At 33.6% G+C, this 18,690-nt stretch overlaps 1 protein-coding gene across 1 annotated transcript; it reads left to right on the plus strand.

The window, feature by feature from the left end:
• The first annotated feature begins 517 nt into the window (after nucleotides 1-517).
• On the plus strand, nucleotides 518-7,193 carry LOC123667632 (transcription factor MafK). The gene is made up of 4 exons (XM_045601492.1): nucleotides 518-877; nucleotides 4,790-4,908; nucleotides 5,396-5,498; nucleotides 6,987-7,193. Exons 1-4 carry the CDS (start codon nucleotides 833-835, stop codon nucleotides 7,131-7,133), a joined length of 414 nt encoding a protein of 137 aa, XP_045457448.1. The 5' UTR covers nucleotides 518-832; the 3' UTR covers nucleotides 7,134-7,193.
• The last annotated feature ends 11,497 nt before the right edge of the window (nucleotides 7,194-18,690 follow it).

Genomic DNA, 18,690 nt, shown 5'->3' on the forward strand with positions numbered 1-18,690 from the left:
AATAAGAACTATTTCTTAGTAAAATTATCAGATAAATATAGCTAATATTAAAGTAAACATATTGATAATGGTAGTATAAATATTTTCTGATTTATATTCTCATTTTTATATCGGATATTTGTTACAATATTCCTAATGTTTAGGGAAATTATAGGTATTGCAACATTAGCTTCGTTGCAGATGCTTGTTTTCCATTCTACACTCGGATACACATACAGATAAAAATTCACAACATGTAATAAAAGTTATGAAATTGTCCGTATTTTTTATATATTACAATAACATATTTTAGATTTAAAACGCCAGCTTATTATATACTGTATAAGCAAAAAAAATATATCAAAGTAGTGGTAAATTTATAAATTTGTAATAGAAAATTCCTTGTTATTTTTCGATCTTAAGAATCCGAATCAACAATTCGATGTACATAACTAATGCAATATCGCTATACTGAGAAATATACAGCCATCAATTTTAGTCTTTATTACCTTGTATTAAAACTTGATTTATAAATAATATATTTCTAATTTTCGTATTTTCCTTATATCTACGTCTTACTTTATTAAATAAATGAATGATCCCCACCTATTGCTATAAACGACATACTTAATTACGATAATTATTATTGTCATATTGTGTTGTTTTGGATATTATAAATTATACCACAACCGTCTCATAAATATTGCCAATATTATTCTTTAAAGCAATATTGACTTCATTTTATTTTCTTACATTCTGTGTGACGAATTTCGCTTTGCTAATCGTGTGTACGAAAACAGTTAAAAAGTAAACAGTAACGGGCCACCGTTACATTTATCCTCAAAACATTATTATGCCTCATGATTTGAAAGGTCTGGGTGTGAGGAAAGCAATAATGGTAAGTTGTAAAGCTATATTTATACAATACTTAGGTACTGATACTGTTTTCTATAATTATGTCAATATTAACTAAATCCTACTTCTAAGGTTCCCATCAGAAAAAGCACTTTTTAACGAAATTTCATAGCTCGTGAGGTTTATAAGCTAGCTAGATTAGGCGGTAAAAGCTTCTGTTACTGAAGACTGGATATCAGTCAATATATGTTGTTGTTGGTTAAAATTACTCTATTGTTGATCTCTTGTAATCTATATTTATAATGATACTAAACAAAATTATCAATAAAGTATCAATTGTAGCATCGGATTGAAGCGTACTGTAAAATAATTGCTAGGTAGATTGAAGATTAACCTGTCAACCTCGGTTATGTTGTATGGTGGTTCGTATGTTTATGTATACTTTATTGAACAACACATATTTAATAATAACATGAATTAGAAAAAAATTAAAAAGAAAAGAGAATAATGATAGGAAAGAGGTATTATAGGATTTCTTACAATCTTAATAGATTATTTATTTATTTATTTAGATTGTGATATGGTTCTAAACCTATATTAATATGTTAGTACGACAAAGCAAAGCAATGATATATCTAGTGTTATTATGTTATACAAGTGTAGGAATTGAATATAAAACTAAATTTAAAGCAAATGCATCGTGTGAGTAGTTATTCAACGCTGGATTTCATTTTCCTACAGTTTATAGTGGTGTTATGGACATTAAAAAGAATTTTGTTGTTAATATGGATGTACGTAATACAAAATATATTTATCATATAACACCTATTGTTTTAATAGACAATGTTAAGTTATATGTATGTATATAATAACTAATAGAAAATATTATGATTACTCAAAATATATATATGGAAATCAGTGAAGCTATTTCGGAGGAGCTCGGTAACAAACACTGACATACTGACACACTGATAAGACATTTCTATGATATATTAATTAATTTCTATGATTCAGAGTGTTGATTCATATGAGATTGTCTCATAAGAAAAAAAAAAAAAATATCAAGATCTATGAAAACGATAAAGATCTTTAACTTTATTCTTCTAAACATCTTTTGGATGATGATTTAAATGAATATTTTCGAAGATATTACAGATTTAAAAATTGCGGTACGTAGCGTTTGCGGCGGTTCCGGCCGGCTTTTTAACTGACTTCCAAAAAAGGAGGAGGTTCTCAATTTGACTGTATTTTTTTTTTTTATGTTACATCAGAACTTTTGACCGGGTGGACCGATTTCGACATTTTTTTTTAATCGAAAGGTGGTGTGTGTCAATTGGTCCCATTTAAATTTATTTGAGATCTAACAACTACTTTTCGAGTTATATCTAATAATGCGTTTTTAGATGACGCTTTTTTCGTCGACCTACGTTGTATTATACCGCATAACTTTCTACTGGATGTACCGATTTTGATAATTCTTTTTTTGTTGGAAAGGGGATATGCCTAATTTGGTAAGTTTGGTACCGTGATAAGGAAACCAGGATCTGATGATGTGATCCCAGAGAAATCGAGAGAAACTCTTGAAAATCTGCAATAACTTTTTACTGGGTGTACAGATTTTGATAATTTTTAATTTAATCGAAAGCTGATGTTTATCATGTAAATTTAACATATAAATTTTATCTAGATCTGATAACTACTTTTTGAGTAATCTTTGATAACGCGTAGTTACTTGACTATTTTTTCGTCGATCTACATTGTATTACTCGTCGATGAAATTGAAGTCGGTTTTTTTTCGTTTGTGAGCAAACACAATTATACTCTAAAATTAACGCGTGCGGGCCACGGGCAGTAATGAATAAATCAAAACTACTGGATCGATTTTAATCATTTTTTCAGTGAATGACATAGGCTATAATTATATTTTATACCCATGCGAAGCCGGAGCGGGTCGCTAATAATCATATAAAAATACAATAAGACAAAAACATATACAATAAGTGCTTATCCCTTAACAACAATCTCTTCCAAATAATCAATGTGGAGAATAAAAAGTATAAAATCTACAAAGTTTTTGTTTCACATATTAGTGAAACAAAAACTTTGTACCCCTTTTTACGAAAACCGTGCAGACGGAGCAGTATGATATTTCGCACACTTGTAGTTTATATAGAGAAGGAGTGCATAAAGGCGTAATTTTTTTAAAATTATACATAAACATATTTGAAATCAATAAAAAAAAAAACATTACACACATACGATGTATTTGACACACACATGCATATTATAGGTACTCTTTTGTTGATTGTCAGACTGTAGTTAAATTGACAAATTAAAAAAGGTTCTTTATTTTCATTATATTCAGGGTTCGCCAAACCGATTCATAAAGGTAACCGTTTGAAACGGTTACCGTATGAATCGGATACCGATTGAAAAGGTTACCGTTTTATTTCGGTTCCAAAACCGTAATAAAACGGTTACCGATTAAACTGTAATACCGAAATATAACGTTATGTATTTCGGTTTTAAATGATTCGGAGAAGTAACAGAGGGTGACAAAATCTGTGAGCCATCGTTTAAAATGAAGAATCTGTAATGTTCCTTTGCTTTTATTGATAATGCTTGGTTTTTCATAAGACTGGCTTCTTTAACTATGAAAGTAATTAAGTTTTTTGTTTTAGATTATTCGTTATATGCAATATAAACATTAACGCGAAAAAGAGATAAAAACTTGCTCGCGCCACGCCCGGGGCCTGTCGTCTATCACAAATAAATAAGTTTTAAGTAAAGTCACGCAACACACGGGAGCGAATGAGATAGAGATATGGTGTACGTTCGGACCGCAATCCGAGCTAGTGCAGCGCAGCTACAAGAACGGGAATTGCCCGCTTAAACTTACGACGCGAACGTTATGCCTACTACCGGTTTATTTCGATACTGTATTACCGATATGATTCGGTTACCGAATGATTCTCTTACCGTTATTTTGATTCGATAAGTACCGTTTTATAAAGGCAAATAACCCATACCGGAATATCCCTGATTATATTTTTTTTTTTTTTTTTTTTTCAATTAAATTATTAATTATGGTCAAACTTCGACCACTGGGAATAAACAACTATAACTAAAATAAAATTATATAATGTACGACATAAATTAATATAAATGCATAAAAAAAATATTGATTTTGAATTATTGAATACTGTGTGGCTACGGTACTAAAGAATATAGCCAACCCCGCTCTTCCCGTGGGTGTCGTAAGAGGCGACTAAGGGATAACATAGTTCCGCTACCACCTTGGAACTTGAAAAGCCGACCGATGGCGGGATAACCATCCAACTGCTGGCTTTGAAATATACAGGCCGAAGACGGGCAGCAGCGTCTTCGGTGCGACAAAGCCAGCCCTGCGGTCACCAACCCGCCTGCCCAGCGTGGTGACTATGGGCAAAACACATGAGTTCACGTTATTTTTAGCGTAAACTTGTGGAGGCCTATGTCCAGTAGTGGACTGTAAAGGCTGTAATGATGAATTATTGAATTCAATTAATTCAATTCAATAATTCAAAATGATGATCCTGTAACATCTCACTGCTGGTCATAGGCTTCTTTCTCTATGTAGGGGAAGGATTGTAGCTTAATCTACCACGCTGCTCCAATGCGGGTTAGCGGATATATTCTCTACTGTGAGTAACAATCGCTATCAGGTGTATATGATAACAACCGGGGTCGACAACCGATGGGGAGATCCACAAGGACACAACCAAACCAGAAACAAGTATTTGTGCAAATACAAACATCCATCCCGAGTGGGAACCGTACACGCAAAACGCCTATGTTTAATTGTTTGCCACTTAACAGAGCGGTATCTAGTAAACTACACAATTACATATAGGCAAAAAATAAATAAATAAATAATTATATTACTTACGTACTTTTTATTTTTCTTATATTCCAGGCTCCCTTATCCCCAACGCCGTGTGCAGAGATCAGTGATGATGAATTGGTATCAATCTCAGTACGGGATCTAAACAGACAACTGAAAATGAGAGGGCTTACTCGAGATCAAATAGTCAGGTAAATAATTCTGTTCTCAAACGAAAAACACTAACTTCGAATTACATTGACAACTATAGTTCAAAACACATTAGAATTCCAGCTGTTGGCTTTGAAATACACAGGCCGAAGATGGCTAGCAGCGTTTTCGCTGCGACAAAGCCAGCCCTGCGGTCACCAACCCGCCTGCCCAGCGTGGTGACTATGGGACACATGAGTTCACGCCATTTTTGGCGCGAATTTGTGGAGGCCTATGTCCAGCAGTGGCTGAGGTGAAACGAAAAAATAGTCAAATCAAATTTCGAAAACGTCAAACATGGGACAAGACAAGAACCAAATTTTGAATAAAAAAATCAATCATCGAAATCAGTGAGTCCAAAAAAAAGTAACACACATTAAAAAAATTCGGTTGAAAATATGAACAAAGAGGATATCGCTAGAAGTGCAATTTTTTGCAAAGTTATTTCTCTATAATAGTAAATTTAATAAGACTTATATGTCTTTAAAGAATGAAGCAGCGTCGGCGCACTCTTAAAAATCGGGGATACGCCGCCTCGTGTCGCATCAAACGAATAGAACAGAAAGATGAACTGGAAACAGAGAAAAGTCAGGTGAGATCATATATTAATTCAAATTCAAAATCAAAAACAGCTTTATTCAAATAGGCTCCAAGAGCACTTTCGAATCGTCATTTTACAAATCAAAACTTTAAAAATCAATTATTCTATTTGTAGAAGTAAAGCTACCACCGATTCGGAATGTTGATTCTGCAGAGAAGAATCGGCAAGAAGCAATTACTCGTTTGAAAAATAATATATAAACTGTGTTTTAGTACAAAATTAGAAACATGTTGCATAAAATACAGCGTCATTAAGTCTACACATCTTTATCAACTATGTAATCCTGCTCCGAGTAATAAGCTTTATCTATTATTATTTTTTTAATCACTAGCTGTGCCTCTGTGCTAGCAGTCTCATTCGCGTTAATATAGCCTAATATATAGCTTTCATCGGTAAATGGACTATCCAACCAAAAATATTTTTTTAATTCATATCAGTTGTACCTAAGAAGTGCGCTCAAACAAATAAACAATCAAATATATTATATAATAATAATATTTTTGAATTTAATTGGAAACTAAGTTATAAATGTTAGAATTATGTTAAAAAATAAAAATAAAAAAAAAACGGATTTTTACAATAGCAATAGATTCTCAAATATAAAATAGTGGTTCTTGTTTTTTAAATATCAAAATATCGATGCCTAAAATAAAATAATCTGGGAATAATAAATAAGTCATGTAGGATGGTAGGTAAAGATGGGTTTAGAACTGAAGCTTAAACTACATTCTTTATTTATCTGCTATATATATTCTGTAAATAGCCTAAAAATGGTATATAGTATTTTTTATTTTACTTAGCACCCCTTGTTTGTCCAATGAATGGGCTTTGGAGCTATATTTTGTAAAGAATAATAACACATACAATTTCTTAAATATTTTACTACTTAAGTTATTACAAGCAATAGAGAGCTCCGTACTGTTCGGATGATCGCGCTATAGTGAGCAATGCGAAACACAGTTTGTATAACCAAAGCAAGAGAGGGTAGATTAAAAATATATTTGATGTCAATAACAAATATATTTCTTAAGTTAGTAATTTTTTTTATCGTTTATTTAAATAAATGTGTTTGTTGTGTCGATTAATAGATAATAAAATATATGATGTATATTTTTTATGTACCTGACACCTGTATATACATATATTAATTACTTGTAGTATTTGGGTATGATTTTCATTTCTTAAATGTTTGCGTTGTTTTATATTAACAGCTATAAAATACCTAATATTTCTACGGTCTAGTAAATTATATTGACGTTGTAATCTCGACCGCAATTATTAATCTCATTTGTGTTTTCTCAATTGTACATGACATTGACGAAATTCTTATTTGGACGATAAACAGCCCAGTAACTAATACTTAATCTGTGAAACTGCCACGCAATTATATAAAGAAAAATATTTATTTATTATTGCTGTTGTGGCACTTAAAAGCCATTCATTCAAATGAATGATATATTTTTTAAATTATTTTTTTAGGAATGGCACGACATGGAAACTATGCAAGAGGAAAATACGAGAATTCGCGACGAGATTGAAGCCTTAAGGAGCAAGTACGAAGCCCTAAAACGTTTCGCCCACATGAAGAGCATCCCTCTACCGGCTGAACTGGACACGTTACCTTGATCGAAATGTAATAATATTTATATAGGCTACTGGGTTAAGGAATAAATTATATTAATACTATTTTGTTGGTTTTTTTATGAAGCAGAACTGGTTAACTGAGGCGCATAATGTCGTGACTTATTTTTTACACTCCATTCTATACCATGATTGTGGTTTAAATTTTCACTCTGAATTATGGTGTATTTTATTATTTACTAGCTCGCCGTCTTCGCACGGGTATTTAACATAAATTACAAAATATTTTTTCCTAATTTTTTTTTGAAAATATAATATAGCCTATGTCACCCGCGGATATTGTAGGTTACCAACAGTGAAAGAATTCTTCAAATCGGTTCATTAGTTTCGGAGCCTATTCAATGCAAATAAACAAACAAACACTAAATCAACATTAAATCTTAATACCTATTTATAATATTAGTATAGATGTGCCTTTTCATATGTTTAAATATGTATAAATTATATCAAGCGACTGTTACCTAAGACAAAAACATAACACTGTCATAATAACAGACGACCGTAAAAAACATTTATTTATTGTGTTCACTTAACATTCAATAATTTCAAGTAAAAAATTAAAATTAAACTAAAACATCGTAGTGTTTCATTGTTAGAGAATTATCTCTTCGCCACATTGAGAAAGATTGGAGCTTGTTCCATTTGGAGTTGGCGGATATTTCCCGAATGAATGAATGAATAACAGTCGCTATCGGGTCTATGATAGCACAGAGCCCACACACAAGAACCAGACAATAAATAAATTAATGTATGTAAACTCCGTGCGCCACTGTTGGTGTTTACCTGACTTTAACATCGTCACCACTACACCAGAATATCCGTTTAGTCTTACACGAGGATAGTGAGCGGTACAGAATTTGAGCGCTGATCTTAAATTTTACTTCATCATTTTATGTATACAGTTGTAACGACATCTATCTCGCGACATACAAAAACAAGAGAAAAAACTTAACTATACCATCGCAACTCCCCAAATAGCTATAGATATTAAAACGATTTTCTGTTTGCGACCATTGTACGATGCGCAAAGCGATCCTCATTCTGTCGCTGACCTCTCATTATCTTTGTCGATACATGTATAATTATTTAATACGCCCAAGCTAGAGCATTTATTGCAAACAATAGTCGAATATAATTTTGTTGGAGATTAGGTTTGCCACACTTCGACTCGAAATTAGCTAAAATGAATGGAGAAATAGTTTATGATAAACTAGCTGTATCCTGCGCGCGTTGCTACGCTTTATTTTTTTGGTTGTACCAATTCAGAATAAATCTTTGTGGACTCAGGCACAACACTTTGCTGAAGATCATGACATGATCAAATGCATAGTTTAACATTCTACAAAGGACATACAGAAAAACATTCATTTTTATATACTTGTATAGATAATAACACTCAACATAGTTTTTACAAATCCATATCAAAATCGTTATTAATTGACATACAAGAACTATCATTGTAACAATATAAGTAAACTGTAAAATTGTAGCTCCTGTCAAAATCTAGAGCAGCCCGAATTTTTTTTTGGTATCGCAGGGGAACTCATTTACGGGTGATATCTAGGATGCCCGGGTAGGACCGTATGTCGGCTTCAGCACTTGGGGGTGCAATACCGACCAAAACCCCTGCGGGAGCCTTCAGCCGCTTTAATTAGAGGGTCCCGGATCTGCAGGCCACAGGATCCCTCCAGCGACAGGCTGGCCTCGGCGAAAAGGCCAGACTTCTCCTCCACGGGGACTGTCCGGCTCATCATTCATCATCATCATTACAGCCTATACAGTCCACTGCTGGACATAGGCCTCCACAAGTTTACGCCAAAAATAACGTGAACTCATGTGTTTTGCCCATAGTCACCACGCTGGGCAGGCGGGTTGGTGACCGCAGTACTGGCCTTGTCGCACCGAAGACGCTGCTGCCCGTCTTCGGTCTGTGTATTTTAAAGCCAGCAGTTGGATGGTTATCCCGCCATCGGTCGGCTTCTTAAGTTCCAAGGTGGTTGTGGAACCTTGTTATCTCTTAGTCGCCTCTTACGACACCCACGGGAAGAGAGGGGGTGGCTAAATTCTTTAGTGCCGTAGCCACACAGCACAGCTGTCCGGCTCACCTCTGAACAATCCTGACGACGGCGTGTCTAGCAGGACCGGATTCCCATCCCGGCCCGACACGGGCACAGGGGCGTTGCTGGAGGCGCATTAAGTAGCACCTCCTACGCACCCCCGTTCGTCGCCTACGGACGGAGGCCTCGTCGGTGGCCTTCTCTCTCATCCGCTCGTCGTTCTCTTTCTGGGACATTACTGTCTCGCAGAAGGAGACCATCGCCTTCCAGGACTCGTCGTCGCCGAGCATCGCGGTGATGACGCTCGGTAGTGACAAGTCCCCTCCGAAGCAGCCCGGCTGTGCCAACCGACTTTAACACAAGATCCCAGCTAACTGACACTGCTCTCAACTATTTAATAAATATTGTGTTTCTGTAGTGAATAAGATGGCCAGTGCTCCCGGGGAGGGTTGCGAATTTTTTGTTAGCTTAACCGCTTACCATTATCACCATTATGTATGACGCACGCTTGTTTTGCCGATCTCGACGTATAAAAAGGGCGAAGGACACCTAGATTAGTTAATAAGCAATCCCATCACATTCAACAGACCCTAGTAGGTCCTGGACTGGGGATCGGAAATATACAACACAGCCATAAACGCCCAGACTAAGACAAACCTCTATATGATCAATATATCGGTATTGGTAAAAAAGACATGATATCCCACATGAAAGCCAAGCATGTATCGGTTTATTTCGCACGAAACCCTCATGAATGTAAACGCACCAAAATGCTCATAGCTCATTCATCAATGAAATAAAATAGAATCGGCGACCTTATAGAAATCCGCGTCGCTCGTCCGGTATAAATTGGACTTCAATAAATATTTCATTGAACGCCCTTGAAGGTCGAGAGTGGATTTAAAAGCTCTCGTCCCTTTCGAGGGCTCATAACGTTGTTAAATAAAAGTATTAGGTGCCTTTTAGGCGTTCTCTGTCAATGTATTTTCTGTTAAAACTAAAGGCGTGTAACATCAAGTGCGTGAAGTTCGTGTTTAATTGAAGGTAGTTTATTCGTTTGCAAATGTATAGATATAAAAAAAGAATCGTTGAAATATATGCGCGCATAACTTCCGAATGACTGGATTGAATTGGATTTTTCTGTTTGTTAATGCGAGAACAAATTTTGCATAAAAGACTATGTAGAAAAAATAATAAGTCTGCTATAGGACATACGGTACCATTACTTAAGGCAGAAGGAAACTGCTGAACATCCCAATATGGGCTATTTGGATTTCAGATAGATCTATCTGGATCCAGATAGCTCAGATAAAAATTTTATGAAAATTGCTTGCAAATTTCGGAATCCCTGTTTCAAATACACAATAGTATAGTTTTTTATTTGGAATTTTCAGCAGGGTTGGCAACTTGTTGGTAACGGTACCTTCGTAAGAACTCTGGCTTACTTACTCTACAGGAAAACTATATTATTTAAGAGTGGTAATATTTACTCAATATTAAGAGCAGTTCGACTATGAAAGTACCTTTTAGAAGATTACATCCAAACAATGCTGCTTTCAAGTGATGCTGTTATGCTACTGTATCAGTAACATAGTAAAAGTTCCTAGGGATATTGCGTTGCGTTGTTTTGACCGTGAGGATAGGTGTAAACATTATTTTAGTTCAACTGTGTATTTGAATTTTATTTATTTTCCTTTATTTAAATTATATCTCTAGTTAAAGCTTAATTTAATAAATAAGAAAAAAAATCTTAAACTAAATTCTTTTCACAAATTGGCGCAAATTAAGATAACTATTTATTTATTTTTTAATTTATTTAATTTATTTATTTATTAATCAGTACGGATTTACCACTTACACTAATTAACATTTCAAATAAGTCACATTAATTAACATTCCAAAAAAAATAAAAAATAACGTACAATAAAAAGTTAGATTAATAAATTGATCATAATAATAAGCATAAAAACAAACCAAAGAAAAAACAGAATAAATAAAATAAAATAAATAATAATAGTAGAATTAAGATTCAGTCGAAATTAAACAAATAATAAAAAGCAATAAAAAGATAAATTCCATGTCAGTTTATATAGATAAAAATAATAACTATAATATCTGTTAAAAATATAAAAAACTACAAAAATTTCCATTATTTTTCATATAAGGAAAAAACTACATTCCGTAATTATGATAAAACCGTGCAGATAGTAAAAAAACCAAACTTAATAATTCTTTTACGAGTTCCGAAGTTCGTAAGTTATTAGTGAACAATAAATCAAACATCCCTCGGCGGACTCAACGGGAAGTCTCGGCTTGTTACCTTGTCGACTCTTGACTATCAAGGTCAGGAATCTTAGAATATAATTTACTGGAAATGGTATTAATTCAGAACTATGGTATATATGTTAATGTGCTGTGTTACGAGTAGTAACCCGCAGTAAAGCAGCGCTCTGATCCTTCTCCTGTATGGGGAAAGAGGATTATGCCGAGCAGTGGAATATTACAGCCTGAAGTATTAATGTCATTTTCAAGTAATTATGATATACATACTTATAACTTTCTTAAGGAGAAGGTTTGAAGATGTCATGAAAAGTGTCAAGAGTGCTTGAAAGCGCGGGTCCACGCATGTCATCGCGCATTTCAATTTCCAATTTTCCCAATTTTTTTTTTAACTAGTAGTTAGCATGGGCAAATAACTCAACGTAAGTAAGCAATGTTAGGGAGTGCTTATAGATTTCTAGTGTTTTTACTCTTCGTCGTTCGTTGATGCGAACCTGCATTCGATTGGTACGAGATGCGTTTACTGCGTTTACATATGCGTTTTACTGTCCACTTGACATCTTTACTTAACGAAAATTTCACTGTCATTAAACTTAGCAATTAAATATTTCATCATTACAGCCTATACAGTCCACTGCTGGACATAGGCCTCCACGAGTTTACGCCGAAAATAACGTGAACTCATGTGTTTTGCCCATAGTCACCACGCTGGGCAGGCGGGTTGGTGACCGCAGTACTGGCTTTGTCGCACCGAAGACGCTGCTGCCCGTCTTCGGCCCGTGTATTTCAAAGCCAGCAGTTGGATGGTTATCCCGCCATCGGTCGGCTTCTTAAGTTCCAAGGTGGTAGCGGAACTGTGTTATCCCTTAGTCGCCTCTTACGACACCCACGGGAAGAGAGGGGGTGGCTAAATTCTTTAGTGCCGTAGCCACACAGCACAGCAATTAAATATTTAGTTATCTATATCTATTTATAAAAAAAAATGAATCGCAAATGTGCTGTTTAGTCCAAACTCGATAGCAGCTGTATTAATTTGGGTACTATTTTTATAAGTATTAACTTTAATAAGTTATGGATGCCTGCAACACCAGAAGCATCACAAGAGTATTGCCACTACCCCCGACCATACCCAAGAGCTCTATCAACCTTATTTAACATACTAACACATCACTACTTGAGAGTCATTACTTAGCTGTGATCTCCTGTTAAGGTGCTTTAGTTTTCGCGCAAGATATTTTGTTTTGTGCTCCATCGGTATAAAGTATTCAACCTATTTCTGATTATTCTTTTGAATTATAATTATTGTGTTTGCTCGCAAATGAAAACAAATCGACTTTAATAACATCGACATGTAATGTAACGTAAGTGAATACGCTTTATCGAATATTACTCAAATAGTAGTCATCAGATCTCGATGAAATTTAAACGGGATCCAAAAACAAGCAACGATCAAAATTGGTATATCCAGTGAAACGTTATGCGGTATGATACAACGTAGGTCGACGAAAAAGTAGTCTAGTAAATACGCATTATTTGATATAACTCGAAAAGTACTTTTTAGATCTCAAATAAAATTAAATGAGACCAGATGACGCAACACCTTTCGATTAAAAAAAATCATCGAAATCGGTCGAATTCGGATCGAAAGAGGAATCAAACCAGATTTAGCTAGATTATATATTAGCAAATATTAACTCTCATTGCGGTTATAAGTCAATACAGCGAGAAATAAGTTTAGATAATGTAATTTCGATGTCGTCCACCGTCCAGCGTTCATTTCGACTAATACAACCGCTTAATTAAGAACGAAAAGATAATTAGTGTCAAACATTATATTGGTTAGCAAATGAGATATGTCTGGTCAGACTTGCGGCATGGAATAGGATTAGTTTAGTTAGTTCGATATTTGATTTACATCCAGTTAATTATTGAAAGTTAATGAGAATCGATATCACAGAATAAATTAGCTGTTTTACTTTTGTTACTATTTCGTTTGATCATTTGATTTAGTAGAGTTAAAATAGCATTTATAATGTCGCTATTATTACGTTGAATGGACAGTACATTGACTTTGTTTTTCGGTCATATGAATAAATCATTAATTTGATTCAGAAAATATCTTAAAAGTAACTCGTAATCTCAAGAGAGTAGATTTAAAAAAACCATTTGCTAATTTCGGTAAACAGAATTATTCAGCATATTAATTAAGGCGTATTTCACAGCGTTACATTAACGTTAACGCAGGTTGAGCAGGTGCATAATAATAAGAAAACGAGACTTTCAGTTTGTTTCACGTACTTCTCATTTTCTTCATAAATAATCTTACTCCACTTCCTTATAAATTACGTCCGGACAAAATAAGCTTGGTTACTAGTATATAGCTAGCTATATTAGATGTTCCTCGTCATTTCCCTCATATTCTTCTGGCAGAACATAGTATTGTTAATTAGGTTGTCACCTTATATGAGCTTAAGTTAGGCTCAGGCTAAATCTTATCTTTAAACTTTCTTTTGGACTACGAATACTATTTTGTCAATAATCTTTTTTATTGGGGGTCATTAAAAAATTATGTCACGCGCTAAGGGTGCGACGAAGTGTGACATAGTGTGACAAGAGGTGGGGAGGGTTCTTATCAATAGTAGTATCTTATGTTATTTAACAATATTATAGCAAATATTGGGCATAAACGAGTAGATAGGCAGTTTTTTTTTTAATTTTGTCTTTGTCTCTAAAGTCATAGTAAAGATTACGACAGTCGATATTAAAAAAAATAATATGTGTACTCGTTTATGACGTTTTTATTGCAATTGTTTATAGAATTATAACTCTGCATGTCAAGATGACATCCAGTTACGTAAATTTTATGTTAAACCTCCAGGATTACGACTGTATTTGTGATGAACGCAAGAATCTCGCGTTTTATTTTTAAATAAAACGAATTGTTTTTGTTTAATTATAGGAACCGTGTTTTAGATAAGATTTAATTACCGCTTTCGAACGAACGTATAAACAAACAAATCTCTCAACTAAACTGTATATTAGTCGATGAAAAGATAAATAACGAAATACTAAGAGCCTATTTCATTGGTATCTTATTATCTCTTTGAATATCATGGTATCTGGCATATAAGTTACGGATATACTCCTGAATTAGAAACACCACAACTTGTAAAGTAACAATTGCGAATATAAATAAGTCACGAATAAGTAAAGTAATAGTGGAATTCGATGTCAAAAAAGAATAATAATTATATGATATACTTTTATCTGTTGGATACCGACATCCGTCAAATAGCGTTATCCGCAACCGGTGAAGCAGGCCCTTAATTATTTCCAATAACTCGATCTAATCTGTACAACTCAAATATTGTCTGCAAAAGTTCGTTCATTCCGTTTAGAGTTTGATAATAAGATTTTGTTTAATTAAACCGGAGTTTTCGAGTTGATTTGGAAAATAAGGGAATTTGATAAGAGACTGGCTTCCTTCTGAATGCTCATTCTATTTTTGCGGAAGGAATTAATTAATATTTTCACAATGGCTCCGTCGAATCATTTGTTACCGGTATGCTTTCGCGCGAAAACTACGGACTGCGCTAATTTTTTTGCTGTTATGTTAATTTTTTTTCTTGCTTTTGTTTTATTATATACAAGTGATTGATAATTGAAAATTGTAATATCAAGTAAATGACTTTTTTGAAAGTAAATATTATTCAAGAAATTAGAGTGATTGGAGTTAAAATAATAAATATTTAATATTATTCAAGAATCATCTTAAAATTTAACTCCTTTTCGCATAATATCAATGTTTCCACTTTTGTTACATAAAGTTGACTAATATTGAAGAAAAATATTTATTAGATTAGAGAAAAGTAATTTTTTAAGTTATTTATACGATAATGTTAAAAGTTCTAAGCTGTACAGCCTTATTTTATAGATGAAAAGTACCATAGTAAGATATCTATTAATATACCTATTCGTATAACAATGACAACATCAGTATTGACAGATTGAAACAAAGTCCGCAGTTTTCGCGCGCACGGCGAGGCCGGCAAAGACAAATTACTTTATTTCTTCCCCTATTTATTTATTATGGCTCCTTCTGCTTTCATTATTTTTTTTTGTTTCCAACTGTCCCCTTATTTTCCGAGTCGGTTGTTTATCAACTCAACAGTCTATTTCTCATTGGTGGAAACTTTTATTAACATATATTTTATTTATGATTGTATTCTCGATGTTTTTTTTTTTTTAAATTAACTGTAAACAAATTCTTTTTTGTTATTTTTTACTAAACAGATAATATATTATATAGTACAGATAGTATAAATACTTCAAAATGTTTTAAACTAGCTCATTTTAATGCTTTACTAAGTCTAGGCCAATTTATAAGTTACTCAATTCAAAAAGCTTTTTCAAATATGGCTCACGGCAAAAACCTTAAAAGCTAAAGTGTAATTTTCAGCTATCATTATAAATATGCTAATTTATATTTATTTAAATTTTAAATGATATGCAAAAGCTTAAATAATTAACAATTCCTTTTTAAATTAACTTAGAATTTCTTAAAATTAAATATATAGGTACGATACTCTTAAAAGAAAAGTAAAAAAAAAATGGCGACACGTTTTCCCGCGCATCCGTTCAGTGACACCAGGTGTGGAATATTTTAACTCCACTTAAAGATTCAGAACCGACTTTTGATGTTATACCGAATTGTTCTCGTGTTTTCTTTTTTATTCATATATTTATGTAGTGAAAATTCGCTAAGATTGTCTGTTGCGAATAATATTGTTTTTTTTCTTTGTAATGGATGTTCAAGTTCTTACATCTATATTAATCTTTCGAATACTTTTTATTTTATTTTTAACAACTTAAAAGTAAACTAAACATTTTTCCTTGTAAGAAAAAAAAGGATTTATATTTTTAATTTAAAACGGAGGCTAGGGATTTCCTCTCAGCTTCGTCTATCGAAATTAAACGACTAAAATAGCTTATACTTTTGGACTCTAGGGATTAATGATCTAAAACCTTTCCTAAATAAAACAAGAATTATACAACAAAAGTCAGTAGCCAAAAATAAGTGATTGAAATGAAAACTTTCACTCCTTAAGGGCCGAGATTTTCCCGCCAAAACTTGTACTTTAGCCGAAGTTGCGCATGTATAATCTGTGCTCATTTTAGAACTCGTCGTTTTGTTTTTTTTTTACAATCAAGAGACAGAAGTTAGAGAACCTTTTTTTTTGTTTTTTATTTATGTTTTTCAACAATGGTCAACATGGACGACGCTTTAAGGTCGATGCACATGAAGTATTAGTTTATATGTTCTCATTGTATTTAGACTTTGTCATAGTATAATTTTTATGTTATAATGGGTCACGTTTTTTCGTTGAGATGTATGAAAATGTTTTTGAGTACTATTTTATTTATGTTTTAGCATACATGAAATATACTTCCGATTTAGTTGCTTTGAGCTTATAGCCTTTTACGTATAATCAGTATTAAAAAAAGAAGTTTTAGAATAAAAAAAAAAAAGAACGCTCGAATACGCCTAAAACATAATGAAAAGAATAATAATCTTTCCTTTCTTAACAAATGATTATTACCAAAATTGTAATTCCATATACCGAACACATTAAAAAAAATGTTTGTAATTATAATCTGTCTATAAAAATCGACACTGAAGTAAATTTGTATTTTTAATTGTTTCCAAAAGTACAGACTATGCGATGCCTAGCTTAAGAACAGGCGACCGTGTGTGTTAAACTCTTTATTCATATAATTTTATTCTTAAGTATTGTTACTAGACTAGCCCGTTGGCGCAGTTTGTAGTGTGCTTTCTGCTCCGAGGGTTGTGGGTTCGATTCCCACCCTGAGTCTGGGTGTAATATAAATATTTATTTATATATTTATGTATGTATTATTTATAAGTATGTTAATCGAAAAAAAAATGTAGCTATATACCAGTTGGCTGTTACCTATAACACAAGCATTAAGTTGCTTACTTTAGGAACAGACGACCGTGTGTGTATTGTGTATATATTTGTTTTATTTATATATTTATTAATTTATTTATTTATTGTTCATAATATTACATCTACACATTAAGAATTGAACATTATTATAGAGCAGAAAGTCACTGCCAATCGTGCCAACGTGCACACCAGGGTCGCTGCCAATCCCGCCAATAAACCAGCCATAAAATAAAGCCAGGTGTACATCAAACCTAACATCGTTACGAAGCCAATCAAGCGAGCTAGTTGTGATTGTGAGGACTTTGAGATTCCGCTTCGAATGAACGCTAACTCGTCTACTATTTTGTTCTGATTGTGTACAATTTTTCTTCTGTCCGTTTGTCCAAAATTCAAAATAAAGTTTTGAAAAAAAAAGTTACATTAGTCAATATTAGCTTTGTTTCAGTTTTACCCGGATAGTTTCCGATCATGTGGGAATCTTTTGATAAAAAATAACCTATTCGTTCATTTGGATCTCCAGCTATCTGCGTACGAAGTTTCATTATAATCAACACATTAGTTTTTGCATGAAAGAGTAACAAACAACTATCCGTTTTCACAATCTTTCGCATTTATTATACTAGTAGGACTTGAGATGTAATTAAGTCACCTAAATACTGTGGTAGTGTGTTCGATTACCGCTCGGAGTAGATATTTGTATTGGTACAAAGTTAGTCTCTGGTCTGGGTGTATATATTTAGTATATGTGTGGGGGTGTGGGTCTCCCCACCGTGCCTCGGAGAGCACATTATGCCGTCGGTCCCGATTGCTATCATAGATACGCGTGATAGCTATAATAAATGAAATATCTACCAACCTGCCCTTTAACACGTTTTAAGTTACTTCCCGACCTATATTTTATATGAAAAAAGAAATCTCGTCTAGCAGTGAAACATTAAGGGCGAATTTTTTTATGCATCTGTTCTTCAAGTAAGCAACGTAATGCTTGTATTATAGGTAACCGCCGACTGATAGCTTCATCCAATTTATAAAATTCTCGTGTCGCGGTGTTGTTAAACTTGTTGGTGTTAGTTAAACTCCTCCGAAACGGCTTGACCGATTCTCATGAAATTTCGTGTGCATATCGGGTAGGTCTGAGAATCGAACAACATCTATTTTTCATAATAAGTTGTAGGGATTAAGGGGGTTAATATGATACCTATATGGCAAAGCAACGTTTGCGGGGTCAGCTAGTTT

Source organism: Melitaea cinxia, chromosome 28 (assembly GCF_905220565.1).
Source record: "Melitaea cinxia chromosome 28, ilMelCinx1.1, whole genome shotgun sequence".
In the NCBI taxonomy this organism is placed as follows: domain Eukaryota; kingdom Metazoa; phylum Arthropoda; class Insecta; order Lepidoptera; family Nymphalidae; genus Melitaea; species Melitaea cinxia.